The sequence below is a fragment of the Cavia porcellus genome, unplaced genomic scaffold (assembly GCF_034190915.1).
Source record: "Cavia porcellus strain 051 isolate PalLab524CR breed Dunkin Hartley unplaced genomic scaffold, mCavPor4.1 scaffold_6, whole genome shotgun sequence".
NCBI lineage: Eukaryota > Metazoa > Chordata > Mammalia > Rodentia > Caviidae > Cavia > Cavia porcellus.
In genome coordinates this window covers 95,697,525-95,721,523 of record NW_026947489.1, presented here as the reverse complement: position 1 = coordinate 95,721,523, position 23,999 = coordinate 95,697,525, and the positions used below count along the sequence as shown (strand labels likewise).

Below are 23,999 nucleotides of genomic sequence, written 5' to 3'. Positions count from 1 at the left end.
TTTGACCCCCATCTTGATAGATTGCCTGAGGCCAATCCTGGGCTACAAAGTAAGATTCTGCCTTTAAAAAAAGAGGCTGCCTCAGAATTAAAAAGGGCTAGGGAGGCAGCGCAGTGTGGAAGCCCTAGGTTAAATCTCCCATACTCAAGGGGAAAAAAGTTTTAAGTTGAACACAGTGAAACACATTCATACCTCCAGTTACCCAAAGGCTGAGGCAGCAGGATTGCTTCAGCCCAAGAGTTTGATGTGTTTGTTTTTTCTGTGCTAGGACTGAAACCCAGGGCCTTGTGCTTCCTCACCAAATGCTCTCTCACAGCTCCATCCCCAGTCCCGGGGCCCAGGAGTTTGTGAGCAGCCTGGGAGACACTAAGACCCTCCCACAAAAAATAAATCCAAGTAGAAGTTTTGAGCTTATGGGTCTAACTTGGGATTGGAGCATTTGCCCAACATGTGCAAAGCCCTTGGTTCAGCACTGCAAAATATAAGTAAACAGAGTTTCAATATGAACCTGTAAAGCAATCCCATCCCCCCTCCTACCTCGCCCCCCATACTCCCTCCCCACTGCCCCCCTACCCTACCCCACCCTGCTGCCAGGACACAATAAAGGCAGAAGGTGGCAGAAGGGATGTACAGAGTTCCTCTTTTCCCACTTTCGTGGCACTGATCTGTCTGTTGCTCTCTCGACCCCTGAGTTTTGTCCCATGTCTCCCCTTGGGTTACATTCCCCCGTGTCTGGGTCGTTGTCTCTCTCTATCCTGGGTCCCCAGCACCTGTCCTGCATGCCCGCTTTCCTGAGGCTGTGCTGGCCATTCCACCTCCAAGCAGTCCTCTTGTCCCAATAGTTGGCACAGCCCTTCCAGGTCTCCTCAGAGCCGTGTGGTTGTGCCTGTGTCCCTGCCTGTGTCTGTGTCTGTGCCCATGTTTGGCTGTGCTCTGCTCAGGCTGGGCCGGCTCAGCCTCACTCCCTTGCAGCATGTACTCCACCGATGAGAACCTCACCTTGTCCCCGCTGCTGGGCAACGTCTGCTTCTCCAGCTCCCAGTACAGTATCTGCTTCACGCTGGGCTCCTTCGCCAAGATCTACGCGGACACCTTTGGTAAGTGGTCCACCTCGCGTGCTGGCAGCCTGCTGTCCCATCTGGGGCTGGGGGCCCAGACCCCTTCTCCAGGCTGAGTACTTTGTGGACAATGGAAAAGGAAAAGTGAGAAGCAGTGAAAGAGGGGTCACCTGTTTAGAAACACAGGTGTCTCCTGGGGCGAGATGGGGTAGGGTGGGGAGGCTGTACCTGAGGGCTGCAGAGGCAGAGCTGCATTCTGTCCTCATGGCCACCCAGGGCCTCTCCGTCCGGACCAGGTACCTGTGGACTCCCCGTCGGTGAGTGAGTCCTTCGGGCCCCCAGGGACCTCTTCCCCAGGCCCACATTGGCTCCCACATTTGCATCATGGTCACCTCCAGCCCAGCAGTGACTGTGTCCTGGTGTCTCGTGTGTGTTGGTGCTGTGCTCTCAGGAGGGTGGTGATGGCCTCATCTCTGGCCCTGAGGGAGATTGTCCTGCTTACAGGACCTCATACCACCTGCTCTCAGGTGGGCACTTCTGCTGCCGTGACAGAAAAGGCATTTAAAACTTGGTCCTCAGCCATGCATGGTGGCGTCTGTCCACCTGTAATCCATCCAGCTGCTTAGGAGGCTGAGGCAGGAGGATCGCAAGATCAAGGCCAGCTTGAGTACTGAAGAGGGACTCTGTTTCAAAGTTTGGAGGGGGCTGGGCATGTAACTCAGCCCTCCCTCTGTTCCGACCCCAGGGCTGAAAATGAAGGCAGACTGGGAGGCGGCTGGGGGTGGGCCTGGTCTAAGCAGGGTTGCTATGGACACTTGTACCTTTCTCTGGGCCTGTGCCCTTTGTCACTGTGATGTAGAAATGGCCCCGTGTTGCAGTATCGCCCATGAGAAGCCAGGTCAGCCCTGAAGGGTGGGTCAGTGGTCATGGTCCAACCTTCCCTTTCTGCGCAGTTCACGACCCTTGGAGAAGTGCGACTCCAGGGCACATGAGCACTGTGTGGCTGAGTATGCTGGATCCTCTTGGTCACTGGCTCCTGGGGCCTCTGCCCACAGGCACCCAGAATCCCTCGGGGGGTTCATGCTGGGTCTGTGGGCAGCTTCAGATTCAACGGGGCAGTGCAGGAAGGGGTAATGAGACAATGGAGAGGAGGCAGGTGCTGTGAGCCTGGCCATGCAGTAATAGAGCCATTGCCCTGGAAGAAGCATACCGCTAGACCAGGTAGGCAGGACTGGCGCTCGGAGTGGGCTCAGAGCTGCTGGGCTTAGGTTGTGAGGGGGCCCAAGAAGGCAGACTCAGTGCCGTAGGTGCTGGATGGTGCCCTCTGTGGGGCTGAGGAGGAGGCCTGGAGGTTTGCGCTCCCTGAGTGAGTGGCCAGGAAACAGGAATTGCCAGCCCAGAGTCTGGGAGCTCAGGCCTACAAAGGCAGAGTGTGGCCTGTGGTGATCGAGGCTCAGGCAATGTCACCCTTTAGAGGGATGAGGAGGTTCAGCTAAAGTAGGGGGGAGGACCTGGCTATGCGCTAAGGGTGGACAGAGGAGGCTCTGGAGCACATGCAAAGGTCCTGAGGGGACTTGGGTTTGAGAAGGGGTATGTGCGCTGTGGCTAGTTTCAGTGGGGGTGCACAGAGAAGTGGCGGCTGTGGGCTGTGGTTCATATCTTCAGTCACTTTGTGACCACAGTTGCTTGGCTCTACCTGTCCAGAACTTGTTGTGGCTGCACCGTGCACTGGGAGACAATGACCCCAGGTTGCTTTGGGGGGTTTTGGGGGCCCTGGGTTGTGGCCCATAGGGCGCAGGGCTTGGCGGTGGTGACTGGTGGCAGAGGGTAGCCAAGCTCCCAGTCAGATCCAGGGCCTCTCGGAACCACCAAGCCCATTCCCTCAGGGAGGGTTTGGAGCTGGCTCAGCCCAGCCTCGCTGCAGAGCACAGCCTGCCTTCTGCCTGGGCTCTGGCATGGCTGCCCGCTCTGCCCCTGTGCCACCCCTTGTGCCTCAGCATCGCCACCCACCTGGCTAGGAGGAAGTGTCTGGCCCTGAAGGAGAGGGCTGAGATTCCTGGGCCGCAAACCACCCAGCTCCAGAAACAGAATCTCAGGGCACTAGGTGGAGATATGATTGTACGCCTTTGCCTGCAGGTGACATTAATTACCAGGAATTTGCCAAGAGACTTTGGGGTGACATCTACTTCAACCCTAAGACGTGAGTAGAGTGTGGGGCTCAGTAGCATGAGAAGTTTCCCAGCAAGCCAGGCAGACAGAGGCTACTGCGGGGACCCTGTCCCCTGAGTGCCCTGCCGTCCTTCCCCCCAGTGAGTGCTTGGTGCGGCTGCCAAGTACAGCAGTCCTAGCGTTGGGGCCACCTGGGCTTTCTAGAAACTGAGATCAGGACTCAGTACCCCCTCTCTGGTCACAACAGCCCCTCTTGTCTCCACAGGCGCAAGTTCACGAAGAAGGCCCCAACCAGCAGCTCCCAGCGGAGCTTCGTGGAGTTTGTCCTGGAGCCTCTCTACAAGATCCTGGCACAGGTGAGCTCGGCCCTTGGCACCACCCTGCCAAGCTTGAGGTGCCTGGTCTCCAGCTGGGGATGCCAGTCTTCTTTGGGTCCAGCTTCTTTGCTGCTGTTGGTGTTGGCAGTGTTGTGGGACTGTGGGGAAGGCAGGGAGATAGAAAAGGTGCTGTGTGACACACCCAATCACGTGGTGCTGGGACTTGTCACTGCATTGTGGAAATGAGTTATGGATAAAACTGAACGTCTTGTGGTTTTTATATACAGTAGAGCAAAGCATTGTTATGGCATTGTTTAGAACTGAATTAAAAACTGGACATAAGTTAACTTTTCATCTGTAAAGATCTTATTAAGTGAATTCTGGTACATCCCTTAAAATTTTTTGTAGCTATTGAAAGGAATGGTTCCATGGAGCCAGGCGTGGTGTGCATGCCTGAACTCCCAACTGCTCAGGAAGCTGAGGCAGGAGGATTGCGAGCTTGAGCCCAGACTGGGGCAGTGAGCAAGACCCTGTCTGAATAAATGATGGATAGATAGGGCTGGGGTTTGGCTGAGTAGTAGAGCACTTCTTGGCATGCATGAGGTTTGATTCCAAACACCACAAGAAAGAAAGGGAGGAAGAGAAGGGACAGAAAGGGGAGGAGAGGCAGTCAGGAAGACTAGCCAGGAGAGCTTGGTGATATTTGCCCTGGGCACTTCGGGGTGTGTGTGAAGAGGACAGGACAGAATGGGGAAGGGTGTGGCTGGGCTCTCCCAGCACTGTGCTCCCTGGAGAACAGTGACACGCCTCCCTGAGGTGAGGAGGGCAGGCACGGTGTCCTCTCCCAGTCTCTGCTCTGTCCTGACCCATAGGGGTTCAGTGGCCAAGCACCTCGCTGTCAGGGACACTAAAGCCTGGCATAGCAGCAGGGCCCAGTGACACAGTAGCAGCGTGGGGAGGGTCTTCTGCTGGGCTGGAGCAGAGTAATAAAAGAAATTTATAGACACCACCTGGTCAGAGTCTGCCAGTCTGCAGGATGATTTAGACTGGCCCTGCCCTGCAGGATACACTGGCTAGCTGGTGGCCTTTTTTGGTGTCATCCCTCTGATCTCTTTTAAGTTTGTACCTCCCAGAGCAGCAGGAAACCTGCTACTTCTCGGCCACCAGGGGGCAGCATTGCAATGTGCAAGAGGCCCCCACCAGGGAAGAGGGCAGGTGCTGAGCTCATGGAGCTGCCTTAGTACTGCCAGAGCCTTCTTGCTGGGCTCAGCATGGAAGCTCCCTAGCCCCTGGGACTGACCCAGAGTCGCCTGTGCTTCAGGTGGTGGGTGATGTAGACACCAGTCTCCCCAGGACCCTGGATGAACTCGGCATCCACTTGACCAAGGAGGAGCTGAAGCTGAACATCCGGCCCCTACTCCGCCTAGTCTGCAAGAAGTTCTTTGGGGAATTCACAGGTAACAGAGTGCATCCCATGTCGCCTCACCCTGGCGTCTTGTCCCATGAGTGCTGCCTACCTGCGTGGTACAGTTTGAGGTCCCAGCACTGGGGGCTGCTGCAGGGGCCCTGTGTGTCCCCAGCCGCCCTCCTCAGTGGACAGGACCAGAAGGATTGGGCTCCCTCCACAGGAAGGCTCAGGGCCTAGCTCTGAATTTCACATGTTTGCCAGGGGCAGTAGAAGGTGGGGGCTGGAGATAGCAGAGCTGGGCCTTGGGGACGCAGGATAGGGGTGTGTCAGAGAGTACTGGACTGGCCGGGAAAGACCCAGACACTTAACTCCCTGTGGCCAATGTAGAAAAGGTGACCTGGGTCATCTCAGCATCCTGAGTCCAGTGGGGCTGCATCTGAACTCCCAAGTGCAGAGCTTGCTTTTTAGGGTTCAATATGGGTGTTAATGTTGATGATCGAACCCTGGGCTCACCTGTGCTGGGCAAGTGCTCTGCAGGAGCTTGAGCACATAGTGCAGCTGGCCCAGTCCAAGACACTTGACCCAGTTTGGAACAGGCCTGAGAGAGGGCTTAGAAACTGCTCACCTGTCATCCCAGCTGCTCAGGAGACTGAGGCAGGAGGATTTACAAGTTTAAGGCCAGCCTGGGCAGCTGAACAAGGTCTTGTCTCAGAATAAAAGTTTTTAAAAGCCCTGTAAGGGCCAGGCATGTTAGTGCAGACCTGTAATCCTACTTAAGAGGCTGAGGCAGGAGGATCACCATAAGTTCAAGGCCAGCCTGGGCTTTTCAGTGAGTTTAAGGCCAGCCTGTGAGACCCTGTATCAATAATCAAACAAATGAATAATTGCACTATAAGGACATAAGCACCTAAAACAAAATAAAAAAGCCAGACATGTCCACTTCAATGTGTTAGTGAATGTTAGCCTGCAACCTTTCAGGGTTTCCAGATACTCTTAGCTCAGCTTCTATAGCATTGCCTCAGCCTTCTGGGTGCTGCTCTGGCCTAGTGCTTTCTTGTGTGGTTTATTGATTTTCAGGAACACGGGATCTCTTAGGAAGACAGCTCAGGGAATGTCCTGCAAATATGCGGGCAGCAGAGTTGGGTGCTGACCCAGGGCCTGGTGCTGACCTGGTGTCAGGAGTCTGGACATGTGTCATGGTGTCATGGTAGCACTTTAGGCTCCTGGTGTGGAGTTGCAGGAAGCCTGTAACCACATTCCCTGCCTGCCTCCCTGACTGGCACAGCCCTCTTTGGGCCTCAGTGGGAGGTGATGCCTTCCTGAAGCTGTGGCCTATGGATTTGGTGGCCGGTGCAGCATGATGCTGTCTCCCCAGGCTTCGTGGACATGTGTGTGCAGCACATCCCATCCCCAAAGCTGGGTGCCAAGCCCAAGATCGAGCACACTTACACCGGCGGCGTGGACTCTGACCTGGGCGAGGCCATGAGTGACTGTGACCCTGACGTAAGCAGCTCAGCCCCAGGTTCCCACCCTCAGGCTGGATTTGGTCCAGGCAGTGACGAAGTGCTCCCCATGACAGCATCCAATCTCAATCGGAAGCCTGGTCTCAAGGCCTAGAGACACAGGGCGGGATGGGACAAGCGTAGGGCTGTTCCACTTCAGCAGGTTTCGGGCATGAGGAAGACCCCCAAGGGGAAAGCTGCCTCTCCAGAGCTGGGGTGCCCCTTAGCTTGAGGCCACATGCTTGGTTGGACCCATCTTGATCCCCAGACAGCAAGACAAAAGACAAAACCAAAGTCCTTCCCAGCTGTGCCTTAGGCAGTTTAGTGTCTCATCATCCACACGTAGCCTGGGGAGAATGGTGTGGAAATGTAGGGCAAGTGACCTTGCCATGGTGGCAATCTGTGTCCCAAACCTGCTCTTCCCCCTGCTCTTACCCCCAGCAATGCAGAGATACATTTCTGTCTACCGCTCTCTTCCCCTCCCCCACCTCATCCCGCCTCACCGCCACCCCCATCCCCAACACGTGTCTTCTGTGCAGCCCCCACACTGGGCCAGAGCACTGGGATGGGCCCCTTCCAGAGTTCCCTCTTGCCTTGGGTCCAGGCTGTCCTCCCCGAGGTGTGTGTTGCTGGCAGGGGAGGTGGGGAGTGGCGTTGCTTGCAGTGTCTGAGGTCAAAGCTGCACTCCGCACTTCCCCAGGGCCCACTGATGTGCCACACCACCAAGATGTACAGCACGGATGATGGAGTGCAGTTCCACGCCTTCGGCCGGGTGCTGAGTGGCACCATCCATGCCGGGCAGCCCGTGAAAGTGCTAGGGGAGAACTACACCCTGGAGGATGAGGAGGACTCGCAGATCTGCACCGTAGGCCGCCTCTGGATTTCAGTGGCCAGGTAATGTGGCTTCCCAGCCAGGTCTCCATGGCAGCAGGAGCTGTGAGCTTCGTCCATGGAGCAGAAATGGCCCTCCCTCAGCATGTTTAAGACTTCCAGTTCTCACCCAAGATCACGGAGGCAAAGAGGAGCTCTCATTAGGTTTATGCCAAAGGCTGGCCTTCATGTATGGGTATGGAATGAGCTACATTCTCCAGTGTCCCTGAAGTCATAGACTTCATGTTTCTTCCCTCCCAAAATTGCTTCCTGACTTTCACTGTATTTTGACTAAAAGAAAAGACTTGAGGTAGCTTGCTGGTACCCACCTGTCATCCTAGCACTTGGGGACTGAGGCAGGAGGATTCCAAGATCAAGCCCAGCCTGGACTGGACTGGACTGGACTTTAGGGAGACCCTGTCTTGGGCAAGGGCTGGGAGTGGGGATGTTGCCCAGTGCTAGACTCTGGGTCTCTGTTGTAGTTGTCACTGAGTCAGGCAGGCCTCTGGTTGTCAGCTCATGAGCCAAGGTCTCCTCCTGTCCTGTCCCCTCCTGCGGGTACTCTGCCTCAGGGACAGCCCTTTTCCTCTTTAAATCATCCTGTTCTTGACAAACCAGGGAGAAACCAGAGAGCTGAGCAGGTTACAGCATCTGGGTTTGTTTTTTATTTTTCTTTCTTTCTTTCTTTCTTTTTTTTTTTTTGGTACTGGAGATTGAATTCTCAACCTTGTGCTTGCCTGGCATGTGCTTGTGCCACTGAGCTAAATCTCCAGCCCCATGCGTCTTGTCTTATTGCTGGTGTCTCTGTCAACACTGCGGGTAGTTGTTCGGCTCCAGGAGCCTGTAGGGCAACCAGACCTGCCCATGCTGCCCTGTTCCACACAGCTGCCATCTTGCATGGCCATGGGGCTGCCTGCTTCTGTCCCCTGCCTATGTCTTGTGTTGCTCACCCTGCTCCAGCTCAGGCCTGGTGCACAGCTGCACTTGTGGACTCCTTGGAAGGACTGCATGCTGAGCCCCAGTGTCACCCAGGTACCACATCGAGGTGAACCGTGTTCCCGCTGGCAACTGGGTCCTGATCGAAGGGGTTGACCAGCCAATCGTGAAGACTGCAACCATCACTGAACCCCGAGGCAATGAAGAGGTAGTGTTTCCCAATGGCTTGGCCCTTGGCTGGAGGCACATGGAGCCCAGGAGCAGAACCACAGAGTCCATCCCAGGTCCCTGTGCTCCTGCTCCAGGCCCAGCATGAACTCTGCCTTCTGATTCTGACCCCTCAACATTTTCACTGGCTTTGCTTGATGTTAGGAGCATTTCCCGCTTTCCTTTTCTTTGCTCCACCAAAATACGGACTGTAGTGTCCCCTGCTGGCCCAGGCAGCACTGGTTCTGGCTAGGGCTCTTGGCTTGGCACTTGGCATGGCCACATCTGCCTGTGCCTGCATCTCCTATGTGCATCTGGCCTGGCCCTCACTTGTGCCTTGGCTCCCAGGCTCAGATCTTCCGGCCTTTGAAGTTCAACACCACATCTGTGATCAAGATTGCTGTGGAGCCGGTCAATCCCTCAGAGCTGCCTAAGATGCTTGACGGCCTTCGAAAAGTGAACAAGAGCTACCCGTCCCTCACCACCAAGGTATGTGGGGCCTCTGTGGGGCTTTCTGTGAGCTCACCTAGCACCCAGGACAGGAGTTTCCCTTGTTTCTCCACATTGCTTGGGGAACACACTTCCTCTCCATGTCCTGGAAAAAGCAAGTTACAATCCTGTGTACACCATTAAAGCTGCCAGCCCCCTTCCCGAGAAGCCGCCAGGGCTCAGGGCTGGCTTGTGTCTATTGACAGAATCAAGTTTGTCCCTAATTGGCTAACAGCCTGGGCATCAGGTACACACCTATCTTCCCAGCACTCTGGGAGACTGAAGCAGCAGAATCACAAGTTCAAGCCCAGAGTGGGCAACTTTGCCACTTGTCAAGACCCTGTCCAAGGATAAAGAGAGCTAGGGATGTTGCACAGTGTGAAGGGCCTGGATTCAGTCCCTGGTTTGGCAAAAGTAAAACGCTGAGGTGGGGCTGAGGCTGTCCACTGAGTGGAGGCTTCTGGACAGGCTGGCTCCATTGCTGTTTACAGGATGGGGCTATGGTTCTGCTTCTGTTGCAGGTGGAGGAGTCGGGTGAGCACGTGATCCTGGGCACTGGTGAGCTCTACCTGGACTGTGTGATGCATGACCTACGGAAGATGTATTCGGAGATTGACATCAAGGTGACAGAGGCCCTGTAGACAGAGGGCCAGGCTGGAGTGGAGGCACTTCCCTTCACCTCCAGTAATGACCCTGGTCACCCCGACATCCAGCCTCCCTAGCAGTTACTCTGGTGCTTCCTGAGGAAGAGAATTGCACAGTTCGTGCTGATGGGGGCTGGAAGAGGCAGTTCAGGGAGATTGGCACCGGACCTCTTGTAGTCCCTGGTGCCCCTCAGATCTCTGTGTGTCAGATGGGTCTCAGCCCTGTGCTGCCATGAGGAGGACAAGGCGTCCCAGGCCTGAGGGCTCAGGAGGGGAGATGCTGGCTCCTGTACCCCTGCCCCTCCCCAGGCCACAGCTCCTTCCCTACTCCAGTTGCCCCTGCTGGCCAAGGCGGGACCCTGGTCCTCTCGGTGCTGGGTCTTTGTCCTTGAGTGGGTCACAGGAGACCGCTATGCCTCATCTCCTTCCAGGTGGCTGACCCAGTGGTCACGTTCTGCGAAACAGTGGTGGAAACGTCTTCCCTCAAGTGCTTCGCTGAGACACCCAATAAGAAGTAAGCTGGAAGCAAGACCTGGGGGTGCAGGAGACCAGGGATTCAGTTCCATCCAGCCTGGACAGCTGAGTGACTGCAAGGCCGTGTCTTAAAACTAAGAAAATGTAGGCACATAGCACTGTCTCGAAGGCCTGGGTCTAGCCCCAGTGCCATAGACAGGAGGGAACTTGGAGCCCCAGGCTGAGGGCCAGAGACCTAACTGAGCAGGACTGGAATTCCTGCCTTTGGCCAGTTGCTTGTCCTCCCGCCTTGGGAGGACGCTGTGGGTCCACCCTCTTGGGACTTCAGAGAGCTTCATTAGCCCAGTTCTTGGTCATGTGACTATCCTACAACCCTGCTGCACACCCTTGAGTTTCTGTAGTGTGGGCCTCACACGCCAACCATGTGCTCTGCTGCTGAGGGACACTCCAGCCTTGGCTAGGCATGGCAGCTCAGGCCTGTAATCCCAGCATGGAGACTGAGACAGGAGGATCACCCTGAATTTGAGGCCAGCCTGAATTACAGGGCGAGACCTGGTCTGATAAAATAAAAAACCAGCCTGAAGTGAAAGACAGACGTACCCTTAGCACTGCCCAGGAAGGCCCATGCAGGCGAGGGCTCTCCCATGCCCCTCATTGCCATCCAAGGCCACTTCCACACTCACGTCTTTCCTGCCAGGAACAAGATCACCATGATTGCAGAGCCTCTGGAGAAGGGGCTGGCTGAGGACATCGAGAACGAAGTGGTGCAGATCACGTGGAACAGGTAGGTGAGCCCACTCCGTCCCTGTGCTGCTGTAGGCCAGCCAGATGGTGTCGGAGCCAACAGCACAGAGTGCCAGCACCCAGCTCCCTTCCCCTCCTCTCGGCCAGGAAGAAGCTGGGCGAGTTCTTCCAGACCAAGTATGACTGGGATCTGCTGGCCGCTCGCTCCATCTGGGCCTTTGGTCCCGATGCCACTGGCCCCAACATCCTGGTGGATGACACCCTGCCCTCAGAGGTACGCAGCACTGGCCGGGCTGTGTGGCTCCTGGAAGAGGAAGCCACCTGTGTTGTCCTCCTCCCTGGGAGTCGCTGTCACTCAGCACTGCACCAGCCCCCAAGCTCACAGCCTGCTGGACCTCTGAGTAGCCCATGTTTCTCCGCAGGTGGACAAGGCCCTTCTCGGCTCTGTGAAAGACAGCATTGTGCAGGGCTTCCAGTGGGGGACCAGGGAGGGCCCCCTCTGTGACGAGCGTAAGTCACACACTAGAGGCTCACTTGGTGTCCTGGGCCAGTCCATCCCTGTCTTTGTCCTGGGGCTGCTGTCTGCTGCATCCTAGAAATGGAGTCATTTCTGCAAGGGCACTTGGCCTTGTTCCTAAGAGGGGTCCATGCTGGGTGTGTTGCAGGGGCAGTATCCATAGGAGGGAGACCCAGGAACACACCCTGCACCCTAGTACTGGGAGGCTAAGGCAGGAGGAGCCACAGGTTTAGCCTGGACAGTGTGGTAACTTAGTGAGAGCTCATCAAAAGCGCAGGGAAAGTGGCTGAGGATGTCGCTCAGTGAGAAGGCTCCAGATTCAGTCCCCACTACAGCAAATAATCAAGAACCCATAAGGGACTTTGGGGGGACCCAGGGTGCAGCTCTCAGAACCTGCCCCGTGTTCAGAAGACTTTACAGCCTTCAGATGGGGCACAAGGCTAACCCTGTGCCCCTGCCCTAGGCCCTGGCCTGGGTCCCTGCTCGCATGGTTTCCATGGTGGGGAGACCTTCCGCCCTGCTGCCTTGGCCCTCGGCAGCTGTCTTGTCTCCTCTTCCCTCCCAGTGATTCGAAACGTCAAGTTTAAGATCCTGGATGCTGTGGTGGCCCAAGAGCCCCTGCACCGGGGCGGGGGCCAGATCATCCCCACGGCACGGAGGGTGGTTTACTCTGCCTTCCTCATGGTAAGGGGCAGTGGCGGGCAGGGCTCCTGGACCTGGGCACCTGGGGGTTCCGTTCCATCATCAGAGCTGCTCTCACCCACTGCAGGCCACACCCCGCCTGATGGAGCCCTACTACTTTGTGGAGGTGCAGGCACCCGCAGACTGCGTGTCTGCCGTGTATACCGTCTTAGCCCGGCGCAGGTGAGCAGCCTGGGCTGGGATCCCTGAGCGTACCGTAGCCTGAGGGCACCCCCAGGCCTGTGAGAGGAGGTCGATGGGGTGGCATGCTCTTCCCAGTTCTGGTCCTGGGAGTCCGAGCTCGTCTGCCCACTGGGCTTCAGTCTCAATACCCCTCCCTTGCTGGTGATTTGGGGCTGCAGTGGGCATGGGAATAGCAGAACCCAGAGCTCAGCACCTGGCAGGGCAGAACTAGGAACTAAACCCTTTTGCAGAGACATACTCAGCCCTTTTTGAGACTAGATCTCACCAAGTTGCCCAGGCTGGGCTCAAACTTGGGATTCTCTTGCCTCAGCCTGAGTGCAGGGATCTCAGGTGTGTGCCACCATGCTGGTCTGAGACCCACCCTTTTCGGTCTGTCCCAGGGGGCACGTGACTCAGGATGCACCCATTCCAGGCTCCCCGCTCTACACCATCAAAGCCTTCATTCCAGCCATCGATTCCTTCGGCTTTGAGACTGATCTCCGCACCCACACACAGGGCCAGGCCTTCTCCCTGTCTGTCTTCCACCACTGGCAGGTGAGTGCTCGGGGCTGGCGCTAATCTCAGGGTGGGGTCCCTCTGGGCATCTTGGGGAAGCATCCTGTTAAGGCCCTGTACTTTCCAGATTGTGCCCGGCGACCCCCTGGACAAAAGCATCGTCATCCGGCCCTTGGAGCCACAGCCAGCCCCACATCTGGCTCGAGAGTTCATGATCAAGACCCGGCGCAGGAAGGTGTGTGTTCCTCAGCTGCTGCCCCCATCCCAACCCCCAAGCTCTTCTCAGGCCTCTTCCTGTACCATAAACCAAGCTTTGTCTGTGACTGGGTGGAAGGTGCAGTCCTTGTCCTTGTACAGAGTTATGGGCCATGTCCTGGTCCCCAAGTAGCTGCAGTGCCTGCCCTGTCCTCTCCACAGGGCCTGAGTGAGGATGTGAGCATCAGCAAGTTCTTTGATGACCCCATGCTGCTGGAGCTGGCCAAGCAGGATGTGGTGCTCAACTATCCGATGTGAGCCTCCTGCCCTAGGGGTGGAGCAGCTGGAACCGCCGTCCAGGGACTCTTGTGGACTCTTGTTTCTCACCCATCCCTCTGTGCTCTGGCCCCATGCGTGAATGAAGAGAACTCTGTGCCCTTTGCCCTGCTATGGCTTTCATCTTCTGCTGGGTTCTGGGTAGATGGCTCTCCCTTGAGGCTGCTGCTGCTCCCAGCTGCAGTCTCTTCCGGCCAGGTCCCTAAGGAGTAGCTCTGTGCTTACTAAGGCCCCCAGCCTCCCTGTCCCTGCTTGCCCACAGAGGGTGCCCTCCACCCACAAAGGACGCCTGGATTTCAGGAGCTGCTTTATTGGGCAGTCATGGGCCAAAGCCCTTAGTCTTCCCCAGCGTCCCGGGCCGTCCTCTTGCTGTAGTTTCTGTACATCGAGTACACGGTGCCTGCACAGGGAGGAAGAGCAGTGCCATTGGCACCAATCCCTGTTCCCAGCCTCTGCTTCCCCTGGGGTCCCTGTGTTTCCATCCCCTTGAGAGCCCTGCCTCCCACTTCTCTTCCACCCCAGGGCCTGCAGCTGCTCTTAAGTACCCAACCCCACCGCAGGCAACCACCTGACAGCTCCCAGGGCACATGAGCTGTCCTCACTAAGGGCCTCTGCAGCCTGTGTGGAGAGTCGCCAGGCCGGGGACTGATGTCATGTAACTGGGGACACTGAGGCAGTGAGCAGCATTAGTTCACTCACAGCTGGCAGGTACCTGTCTGCTTTGTTTTTAAAGACAGGGAGAGCTTGAAATAACTTGTAATCCTCCTGCCTTAGCTGCCTGAGGCTGCTGCTCTCAGATTCAGAGAATGAGACAAGGGTGTGTCCTGCTAGGTGATTTTTCTCACCCACCCCCACCACTTCTCCAGGTAGGTTGCTCAGCAGGGAGACCAGGCTCCTTTAGCAGGCTCAGAATCGGAGTGGCCTGGATCTTGGGCCTCTGGCTGCAGGGCACTCCCTTGACCCCAGGCAGTGCTTACCTAGCAGGATGGCACCCACGGCACACGCCTGTGCAGCCATGCGTGTGTGAATCAGGTGTATGGACAGCTTGGTGGAGCCTCGAGCCTTCAGCCGGTGGATCCGGTATACGGCCACCCCCAGGCAGGCTGCCAGGCCTGTGGGCAGAGAGCGACCTAGGCCTCAGGCCCCATGCCAGATCCCAATGGGAGCTAGGGTCTCTGGGTTAAATGTCCCCCTCTGGGGTTTCTTACAAGCCCCCTCAACATGCAGAATGCTGCTGTCTTCATGCCTGTGACCCCGGTGGCAGGCCTCTCTCCCTGCCCAGCAATGCTCAACATCTTCCTGAAGCCACCGCCTTCCCTGTGCAACCCACTCCATCTTCTGTGATGTCGGGCCCTTTCAAAGTGGACAGAGCCATATGACCTCTGACCCCATCCTGTCCTCCCCACTCACCTGCAGGCACCAGTGGCGACTCCCTGCTCTTCCTCAGCAGCTTCTGGGACACTCCATCCTCACCCTCTGGGGGTGCCCACTGGCCTTTATCAGTAGACATCCCGAGCGGTGATGCTGCCAGCTAGGCCTGGGCCCAACCCTGTCCTGGAGGGCGCAGTTGGAGCTGTGTGACTTAGGGGCGCCCTTTCCACACCCAGCACAGCCTCTGCCAGTTCCTTAGCGGCACCTGGGCCACGCACAGCCATGCCCCAACCAATGTCTACCTCTTCCCTGCCACTCCGGGCTCTTTCCCACCCTCTCACAGCCAGATGGCTCAATCCTGGGGCCAGGATGCACAGGGAGGTCACAGAGGCTCTCTGATGTTGACATCGCTCCTAAAAGCTATATAGCCGTGCCTCGCAGTCCTAGCTCAGGTCACCCAAGCCCCAGGGCAGACTTCAGTGACGGGCACAGTCTGTGAAACAGCCTGTGCCCTGTGGCGTTGGTATCAAAGGGGCAGATTCTGACCCCAGAGCTCTGCCCAAGCCCAGGGCTGCAAATCCTGCTGCTCTACCTGCCTGCTGCTCACCACCTGGCAGAATGGGGTCCTGCCAACCAGGTGCCCTCACTGCCACCAGCTTCCTGTCCCTCTGTCCCCACCCTAGGGGAGCAGTGACCATGGCCCTGGGTCCCCAGCCTGCAATGTTTACCCCAGGCCCGGCCAGGAGAAGGAGGAGCACAGGCAGCCAGCCCACTCAGCACTGCTGCTCTAAGAGTCAGCTGCCGAAGACTGATGCTGGAGTTGCTGCTGTGGGGTCAGGGAGCAGTGGCTAGGATTTATGGAATCTTTGAGGTTGGAGGCGCTGGGAGGAGAGAGGACAGGATGTTCTTAACTCCCATCTGTTAAGCTGCCGCAGGAGTCCAGCATGTGGCCCAGCAGAGGAGAACTAGAACTGTTGATGCTGGGGCAGGTTCAGTATGGAAAGCTGAGAGGGAGATAGGTGGGGTGGGCAGAGCCCCAGGCTCCCAGCTGTCCTGCTGCAAGGGCCCTTTACTTTTGTTTCTGGTCTTGGTTTGTGGTGCTGGGAGTTGAGTCTAGGGCCTCCTGTGTGTCTGACTAGTGCTGTAGCCCTGGGCTTCCTCTCCAGACCTTTTGTGTGTGTGTGTGTCTTTTTCCTTTTTATCGGTACCAGGGATTGAACTCACAACTGTCTGCTTGCTAGGCAGGCGCTTATGCCGCTGAGCTAAACCTCCAGCCCCTCTCCAGACCTTTTTAAACCTTTGTATTTTTTGAGACAGTCTTGCCAAATTGGTGGGCTGGGCCCCCACTGGTGATCCTCCTGCCTCAGCCTACTGTGTAGCTGAGAGTATAGATACCAACCTCAGCATCTGCCAGCTTGTCTCTCCCCCTCCCCCAGGCTACATCCCTAGCCCATTTTTACTTTTCATTTCGAGACAGACTCTCAGTCACTAAATTTCCCAGGTTAGGCTTGAGATCCTCCTGCCTCATCCTTCCAGAATGCTGGTATTACAGGCCATGCATGCCTGGCTCTAGCATTCACAAATAGTGTAGAGTATCAGTAAAGAACCTTGACAGGAGATGGGCTCTCTGGACTCAGTCTCAGTCCTTACAAGAGTGTGTCTGGACCAGGCAGGACCCCTGCCTGTCCACCCCTCAGTGCTGTAACCAAGTCCAAACGGTTTCAGGGGAACACTGACATCAGTGACCTCCCTTACTAGAGGTCTGGGCTCAGCCTCTCAGATAAAGAAGCTGGACCTCAAAGGTCATATGACTTCTGGGCCACATGGTGATAGGCACCCATGCCAAGCTGTAGGACCCTCGGGGCAAGACCACCTAGTCGCCTGGGCTGCAGGAAGGAAGGATATGCCTGCGAGGTGCACGCCCACAGGCCCGGGCACCAGGGGCCTCTCTGCCCTCTGCCTTCCTGAGTGAAGCTTGTGCAAACTGGTGGAGCCTTTGCAGTCTTGAGCTTTGTCCAGCAGCCATGTCGGGCTCTCCTGCCTCACTGCTCTGGGACAGGCTGGGTCATAGTGACCACAGAGTAGTCCTGCCACCTTTCCCCTGCCTGGTGCCTCTTCCCTGGCTGCCTGTATGCCCGGCGCTCCTGTGACAGCTGCATGTGCCCTCACATGTCCCGCCTGGGTGGGACAGGCAGGGGGTCAGCTGTGGCCCCATGCCCTAAGAGCCCTATCCAGAAGGTGCTGATGCATCTACCACATCGCTGCCCAGCTGAGACAGCAGCAACAGGAGCTGTGATTTCCAAGGTGCCTTCCCTGGACCAGGTGGTTAGCTCACTGCTGTGTGTGGCTTGTCTGTCCATCTTTAGCATCTGCTGCCACCAGCCCTAAGGGGTCCGCAAGTCCTCTGTGATACCAAGGCCATTGCTGGTAGGGTCTTGCCAGAGTCACAGTAAGTGACAGAAAAAGGGCCTGAATTCCAGCCCCCACCTTAGGGGAATGCAAAGTGGATGGAAGTCCTGAAATAGAAAAAGTGAAGTTTCTTTTTTATTTGAAAAACTCATGAGGACACACAGTAACCAAAACTTCAAGGAACACATTTCTGGAGAGCCTTGTTTTAGTAAACAGACAAGATAAAATTACGATAGCATCGTTTTTGTTAACATGCCAAGTTTTAATAAGTAGTTCCATGTAAACATTTCTGCATTAGTAATTTGCTTATAAAAGCTTCCCTTTCAAAGCAGGTTATCTTAATAAAACTTCTGATTTAGAGGGGTCAAGATGAACCATGTGACAAATTTGGTTCACTGGTAGGAGACTGACCTGTCTTTGTGCTTCTGAGCTCAGGCCCTGTGTTGCACGCCTGCATCTGGAGGCTGAGAAAGGAAGATTGTGAGTTCAAGGCCGGCATGGGCCACAGAGTGGGACTCCTCAAAGAATAGCTTTCTTAGGACAAACACTTGGAGTCTACACCCTTGCCAGATGGAGGTAGTGTTTACCTGGAGGATGGCAGTGCCAGTTAAAGGGAAACGTAGTCAGAAAGGTTTCAGCGTTGGTATTTTGGGCAATTCCAGACACTGCACACCTCACCCTGCCCTGGGTGCAGCCTGTGGTGGCAAAAACCATGTGGGGGAGGGGAGGCACCAGACCAGGCTAGACTGGGACAACCTATCTGTGCTATTTATAGCCCCAGGCAGCTGGCCAGAGTGGTGGTGGTAGTGGGGGGGGATGCACAGCTCTGGCCAGGCCAGAGAGCCCTGAGTGCGGAGTCAAAGCGTGAAGTGGATAAGGTGCAGAGGCTGCTCCAGAGGGGGCTGGAGTAGGGGACAGAGTTGGGGCTGGAGAACCTCAGGAAAAAACCTGAGCCTGTGGAGCAGCATCTACATCTGAGGGGCAGCAGGGACCAGGGATGCCGGCCTTGTGATGGACTCTCTTTTGGGGCCTGTAATCCCACCACTCTGGGAAGCTGAGGCAGGAAGATCACAAATTTGAGCCTAGCTTGTGCAATTTACGGAGACCTTGTCTCAGAACAGATATAAAAGGGCTCAGGATGTAGATGGGGGGTAGCATGTAACACACTCTAGGTTCAATCCCCAGCATCACGTGTCCTGTCATGGAGGTGAAGACACCAGCAGGAGATGACAAGTGTATGCTTCAGATTGAAATGCCTTGCTATGGCCCTGACATGGGTGTCTTCCAGTTTCTAAGTTACCCACTGTTGCCCAGAACAACTCCAGGAAGACCTGCATCCCAAGAGCCTCCAGGGTAGGCCCTTAGCACACTCCATGTCACCAATCCGACTGTTCCAGCAGGGAGAGCTTATTCCCATTACATCTGATCTTAATCAAGTGGCTAAGAAGTGATTTTTTTTTTTTTTTTTGGTCTTTTTCGGTTTTTTTTTTGGTACCAGGGATCGAACTCACAACTGCCTGCTTGTAAGGCAGGCGCTTATGCTGCTGAGCTAAATCTCCAGCCCTCCAAGAAGTGATTTTATTCCCATTTCACAGACCGGAAAACTGAAGTTCTGAGTTCACCCAGATTCATAGCAATGGGTGGGGCCACCCTGCCACGGCCATGCTGGCCACTCTCGGCCACTACAATGGAAAATCAATGTATTGCAACTCACAAGCATCCTGTCCTTGACCCATCTCAAAATGAATAAATGGCAGCGCAGCACTTGCCCAATGTGGGCCAATCTGGTTCTTCCAGCATCAAGGCATGCACAGCCAGGCAGAGAGGACTTGAACACAGACCTGCCCACTCCTCCCCAGGCTGGCACACCATGTTCTGCCCTCTTCCTCAAGCCTGTGTTTGTAGGGAGACATAGTAGGTACTCTGACTCCCCACGTGCACACCAACACCCAACCTGACCTCTGAAGAAGCTGACCTACACAACAACAGTTGACAGAACCCCAGGGCCTTCCAGCAGCTCCTCCTAGATACTTGTTTTACTTATTTAAAAAAAATATTCTTTTACAACAGACAGATCTGCTTCAGCTGATACCCTGCACACAGGGTAACAGGTTTGCAAGGTCCCAGAAGTGGGAGGCTCAGCACCTATCTCTCCCCAGCCCATCCCTGCCTGGCTCCTGCTAAGCCCTCCCAGCCCCTACCTCTTGGGCCTCCCAGACGGAGGAATCTGCTCTCAGCCCCAGCTGAGAGGGACCCGGGAAGTGTGTAATGGAAACAGTGACACACTGCAGCCTCCAGGCTGACCCTGCGTTCCTCGACCAGAGTCCCAGGGCAGCCCTTGAGTTCTCAGTGAGTTTGATCCTTTCCTGGCTGGCCCCATGTGAATAAAAAGCCATGTGGTTCTCACAGTCCTGGGCTCTGCCACTCCTGCCAGGACTTGGAGACCAGACCTGTGCTGTCCCTCCAGGCCCTGTTGCAACTGCACCCTGCTCCTGTATTCTGAGACCACCTGGGTGTTCCAGCTATCAGGATGCAAGGAGAGGTGAGTGGCCTGGCTGGGCGATAGGAGTGTTGGCTACAGGTAGATTTTTAAACTATCCAGGGGTAAAATAACCTAGTTTCCTTGAGTATCAATTCTATCTTTAAAAGTTTTTGTCATTTTGAGGATTAAACTTAGGGCCCTGAAAAGTAGGCAGGGTTTCTATCCCTACCCCTTTCTAAAAGTTTTTGATTTAGTGTCTTGCTAAGTTGCCCAGGCTGGGCTGGAACTTTCCCAAGCAGCTGGAATTACAGGTATGTGCCAGTGTCTGGCTCACTTTACTGTCTTCCTTTTTTCCCCTTTTTTTATGGTGCTGGAGACTGAACCAGAGCCTTGATATGCCAAGTAAGGGCTCAACCCTGGGGCTGTGTCTCCAGTCCTCTCAGCGTGCTGTAGGCTTGCCAGGGAGGTAACAGATGCAGATGAAAACCACATCATTCCCAGCCTACACGCCGCGTGGTGGTGATGATGGTGGTGGTGACAGGCAAAAAGGCCTTCCCAGGAGGCCAGGGGGGGCGTGCTGCAGCCACCTGGGAGGCTGAGGCAGGAAGACTAAAAGTTCAAGCCCAATTTGGATAATTTACTGATTCAAACTTTAAACTGGGCGTGGTGCTGTACATCTGCAGCACTTGGGAGGCTGAGGCAGGAGAATTGTTTCAAGTTCAAGACAAGTCTGGGCAACAGAGCTCAAGTTCAACCTGAACTGTATAGTGAGGAGACCTTGTCTCAAAAAGACTAAATAAATAAAAATTTTAAAAAGGGCTGGGGGAACAGCTGAGTGCAAGAACCTTGAGTTCAATCCCTAGCATTGTGGAGGATGGGGGAGGGTAGCCTCTCCTGGCAGGTTCATTCATGAACTTACAGGAACATAATGCCTAATGAACATTTGATCATATATGTATATAAAGTTATGCACGTTTATTTACAGATTTTGCATATTATGTAATCAAATATTTTAATGCTATGTCTAATTTTTTTTTTGGTACCTGGGATGGAACTCAAGACGTTGCGCTTGCAGGCAGGCGCTTATGCTGCTGAGCTAAATCCCCAGCCCTTCTAATTTTTCAAAATAAAAGGTGTCAACCTGGGCATGATGGTATGTGCTTAGAATCCCAGCATTTGGGATTTCAAATGCTGGGGACAAGAGGTTCTCAGTGAGTTTAAGGCCAGTCTGCAGTACAGAGCATGGCCTTGTCTCAAAACTAGATAAATAGCCCGGGATTTAGCTCAACAGCATAAGGGCCTGCCTGGTAAACATGAGGTAACAAGTTTGATCCCTGTAACAAAAAATAAATAAATCAGTGGAGTGTCAGGCTCCATGTACTAATGAATTCACCTGTGTGTTCAGTGTCTGGCTCAAGCACATAATAGGGCCAGCTGCTCCCAGCCCCGTTCACCCACCATAACCACCCTATCTGCAAGGTGACTGCTGGCTGGACTGCCTCAGCCTAGGATTGCTGTTTTTGATTATTATTTGTTCGTTTTTGGACTTCCTATCCATAGACACTGTCGTGAGATTCACCTCTGGTGTGTGGCGTTGGCCCTCTCTGCAGCCCGGGTACTGTCTATAAGTCCTGTGATGAGAGGCTCCTGGTTCCCTTTTGTGGCTGGTGGGCGTTTGGGGTTCCTTCCAGTATCTCTGCCCTTGTGAACAGCGCTGCTGCGCACTCTGGGCCAGGGTTTTGACACACGTGTGCAGATGCACACTGTTCTGTGGAGGGCAGGCACACGGTGGATTCGTGGGTTTTGCCTCAGTATTCACTGTCAGGGCTCGGAAACAACCTCGCGCTGGCAGGCTGTGGGAATGCTACTGTTCGGGGCCACGCGGCCTGCGAGTGCGCCCACGCTGCTCTGCCCGATTCCTCCCTGGCGCCAGGATAAGCGGACAGGGGGCTATGCCCGAGCGCCCCGCCACGCTTTACCAAGTGTTCCCTGGCTTCGCGTAGGGGCTGCAGCGCCACACGAGAGCGAGGCACAGGCTCGAAGGAGGTATTTTTTTCCCTCGTGACTTTTGGAGAGCAGCCAAAAGTCCAGATTTAAAAGTTTCTGGAAAACATCCCCGCGGCCGCACGCGGCCCCTCACTGCCGGAGGCGCCGGCGCTGCTCCAACGGGACGTCGGTTCCGAAGTCGCACTGTACAAGCTTTGGGGATTTTCACACTTATAACGCGCGGAGACCACGCGATGGGTTTTGGGGCGCTCATGGGGCGCAGCTGAGGCGCCGGCGCGCAGGGGTCTCCGAGAGCCCGGGGCCACGCGGGTCCGCGAGCTGGCAAGGCGCGGACGCACAGCCCCGCCCCCTGGCCGCCCGCCCCGCCCCCGGCCGCAGTGCGCAGGCGCTCCTCGCGGGCGCAAAGGCGGGAGCGAGCGGCGGCGGCCGGAGACCGACCCCGAGACGGCGGCGAGAGCGGGAGAGCGAGGCGCAGGCAGCAGCGGCGGCGATGGCGACGCGGGGCTCATGAAGCGGCGGCCGGCGGGGCGGGCGGAGGCCCGGCGGAGGAGGCGGCCTCGGGAGACCCCGCCGCCGGGTGAGGGGCGCGGGCCGCGGCGGGCCGCGGCGGGCGCGGCGGGGCGGGGTCCCGGGAGGAGCGGGCCGCGTCGTCCGGCAGAGGAGGGGGCGGCTTTTGTCCCGCGCTCGGGGAGCCGCCCCCGGCTTCTTCGCGCCGGAACGGCCGCCGCTTTGTCCTGGGCCGCGGGGACTGGCGGGTGGGCGAGGGACGGGCGTGGGGCCCCGCCGCTTCGTGGGGCCCGGGCCGGCGAGGACCCGCGATCGCGGCCTGCCGAGGGGTCCGGACCGGGACGCCTGTACTGCGCGCGGCCGGGGACTCGGGTGGAACCGCTGTGAAGCCGTACTCTGCCCACGAAGGGGTGTAGATCCCTGAGGAGCAGAAAGCGCCAGAGGATCCCCCTCCCCAAAGTGGAGTCCGGGATCGTCCTCAGAGGGGACGCCCGGCCTGGTCCGTCCGGCCCAGTCCGAAGCGCTGTGCAGGCGCCAGGGCAGAGCGTGTGAAGAGAAGACGAAGTCCGCTGTCTCCCGACGACGCCCGACGCGGGTGGTTCTCGGCGGGCGGTTCTCTGCCCAGGAGCCTCCGGCTCCAGGTGCCCCCGGCTCAGGAAGGCGGGAGCGGGCGACCCGAACTTTTCCGTTTCGTCCCTGAAGATAGACGGGCTTTAGCCTTAGTGCCGACAATTTAGGGAGTTTACAGAACTCCAGCACAGTGATCATACATAAAGGATGACTGTTGGCCTTCGTTGATTAATGTGTTTTATAAATCAGCCGAAAGGAGGGAATGCAAGGCTCGGCGTTTGATTCGCCGTTCCCTCCCAGCTGCGGGCTCACTGTAGCCTCAGTGATTGGGTCGGGATACGAGAAGTAATAAAACCCGGAGCGCCGGCTCTGTGAACAACTACCAAGCGCTCGCCCCACTAATCCAGCGCTGTGCGCCCTGTTCCAAGGAACTGGCTTTACTAGAAGTTCACATTTCAGAATTAACGAGGGAGTGTGTGTTTCGGTAAACCAAATAGTTAAGTGCAGCTAGGGGTATAATTACTTACTCTTGCACCTAGGAGGCTCCTATTGAGAATATTGAGAAAAATTTGGGCAAAGAGCTGATCATGCACAGGGGCAGCTGAGGCAGGAGTATCACAGAAAGCTCAAGGCCAGCCTGGGCTATATGTAAGACCCTGCCTCAAAATAATAAAATAGTAAAGTGACTGGGATGTAGCTTGGTGTGAAGGATGTAGCTTGGATTCAATCGCAAGTACACAGTCAAACAAAAGACAGCTCTGAACAGTTACAGAGCAGCTAAATGGGAGCAGTTGTTTTTGGACTTGCCACTTACAGCTCATGAGTTTAAGTTGACAATAAGGACCTACTAAAATGGATTGTTTATCCTGAGAATGAGTGACTAGCATTATGTTACTGAGTTTTACAGTCTGCAGTTGGCTGAGGGCATTCCCTGGCAAAGGTTTGGCTTTCAGACCTGTGGAATATGTTACCAAAGGGTATTCCTAAAACTGGGACAAGATGATGTTTTTATAGATAGCATTTTGCTTTTAGAAAAACGCAGTTTTCTGAGGAATGTATGAGTAGAGCTTAGAGTTGAAGCTTCTTTGAGGCTGTATTGCTTGCCACGGATGTGTTACTAAATGATCCGGTGTAGCCTGTGTGGCAGGGCACACCTGTGATCCCAGCTGTCTGGGAGGCTGAGGCAGGAGGATCAAAAGTTCAAGTCCAACCTGAGGACTTTAAGCAATTTACCTACACCTTTTCTCAAAATAAAACATTTAAAAAGGGTTGCAGTTCAGGGCAAAAGATCCTGGGTTCAGTCCCCAGTACTATACAGACGTGCACACACACGAAGAAAGAAATGAGGAACTAGTAAATGTATAAATAAATGTTCTGGCACCTATTCATTCAGCAAACTTATGCTGG

At 55.6% G+C, this 23,999-nt stretch overlaps 3 protein-coding genes across 10 annotated transcripts in view; 2 read left to right on the top strand and 1 right to left on the bottom strand.

Moving 5' to 3' along the window:
- Window positions 1-13,351, top strand: part of Eftud2 (elongation factor Tu GTP binding domain containing 2) — a 33,551-nt gene extending 20,200 nt beyond the window's left edge. For all 3 annotated transcript variants that reach the window (XM_003465735.5, XM_013148144.3, XM_013148145.3), the window contains exons 11-28: window positions 973-1,097; window positions 3,195-3,258; window positions 3,493-3,583; window positions 4,866-5,001; window positions 6,328-6,455; window positions 7,155-7,348; window positions 8,357-8,468; window positions 8,816-8,956; window positions 9,478-9,579; window positions 10,032-10,114; window positions 10,772-10,858; window positions 10,966-11,092; window positions 11,241-11,328; window positions 11,901-12,019; window positions 12,105-12,199; window positions 12,601-12,754; window positions 12,843-12,950; window positions 13,133-13,351. In XM_003465735.5, the coding sequence (XP_003465783.1) occupies window positions 973-1,097; window positions 3,195-3,258; window positions 3,493-3,583; window positions 4,866-5,001; window positions 6,328-6,455; window positions 7,155-7,348; window positions 8,357-8,468; window positions 8,816-8,956; window positions 9,478-9,579; window positions 10,032-10,114; window positions 10,772-10,858; window positions 10,966-11,092; window positions 11,241-11,328; window positions 11,901-12,019; window positions 12,105-12,199; window positions 12,601-12,754; window positions 12,843-12,950; window positions 13,133-13,228 (2,050 nt within the window). In that variant the 3' untranslated portion in view covers window positions 13,229-13,351. The remainder of the gene's footprint in view (window positions 1-972; window positions 1,098-3,194; window positions 3,259-3,492; window positions 3,584-4,865; window positions 5,002-6,327; window positions 6,456-7,154; window positions 7,349-8,356; window positions 8,469-8,815; window positions 8,957-9,477; window positions 9,580-10,031; window positions 10,115-10,771; window positions 10,859-10,965; window positions 11,093-11,240; window positions 11,329-11,900; window positions 12,020-12,104; window positions 12,200-12,600; window positions 12,755-12,842; window positions 12,951-13,132) is intronic.
- Window positions 13,352-13,540: 189 nt separating this feature from the next.
- Higd1b (HIG1 hypoxia inducible domain family member 1B) lies at window positions 13,541-15,788 on the bottom strand. The gene is made up of 4 exons (XM_063251723.1): window positions 15,346-15,788; window positions 14,657-14,800; window positions 14,224-14,358; window positions 13,541-13,646 (listed from the first exon to the last, which is right to left on the bottom strand). The coding sequence occupies exons 2-4, from the start codon at window positions 14,754-14,756 to the stop codon at window positions 13,582-13,584; spliced, it is 300 nt and encodes a 99-aa protein (XP_063107793.1). The 5' UTR covers window positions 14,757-14,800; window positions 15,346-15,788; the 3' UTR covers window positions 13,541-13,581.
- Window positions 15,780-23,999, top strand: part of Gjc1 (gap junction protein gamma 1) — a 31,360-nt gene continuing 23,140 nt past the window's right edge. For 2 of the 6 annotated variants that reach the window (XR_001200317.3, XM_013148148.3), the window contains exon 1: window positions 15,780-19,568. Coding sequence is in view for 1 of the 6 variants with exons in the window: in XM_013148148.3 (XP_013003602.1) it covers window positions 19,421-19,568 (148 nt within the window). In the remaining 5 variants the exon portion in view is untranslated. Of the gene's footprint in view, window positions 19,569-21,915; window positions 22,093-23,999 lie in introns of those variants that run through there. The other 4 variants (XM_005001881.4, XM_023563304.2, XM_013148149.2 and 1 more) reach the window with 3 other exon arrangements.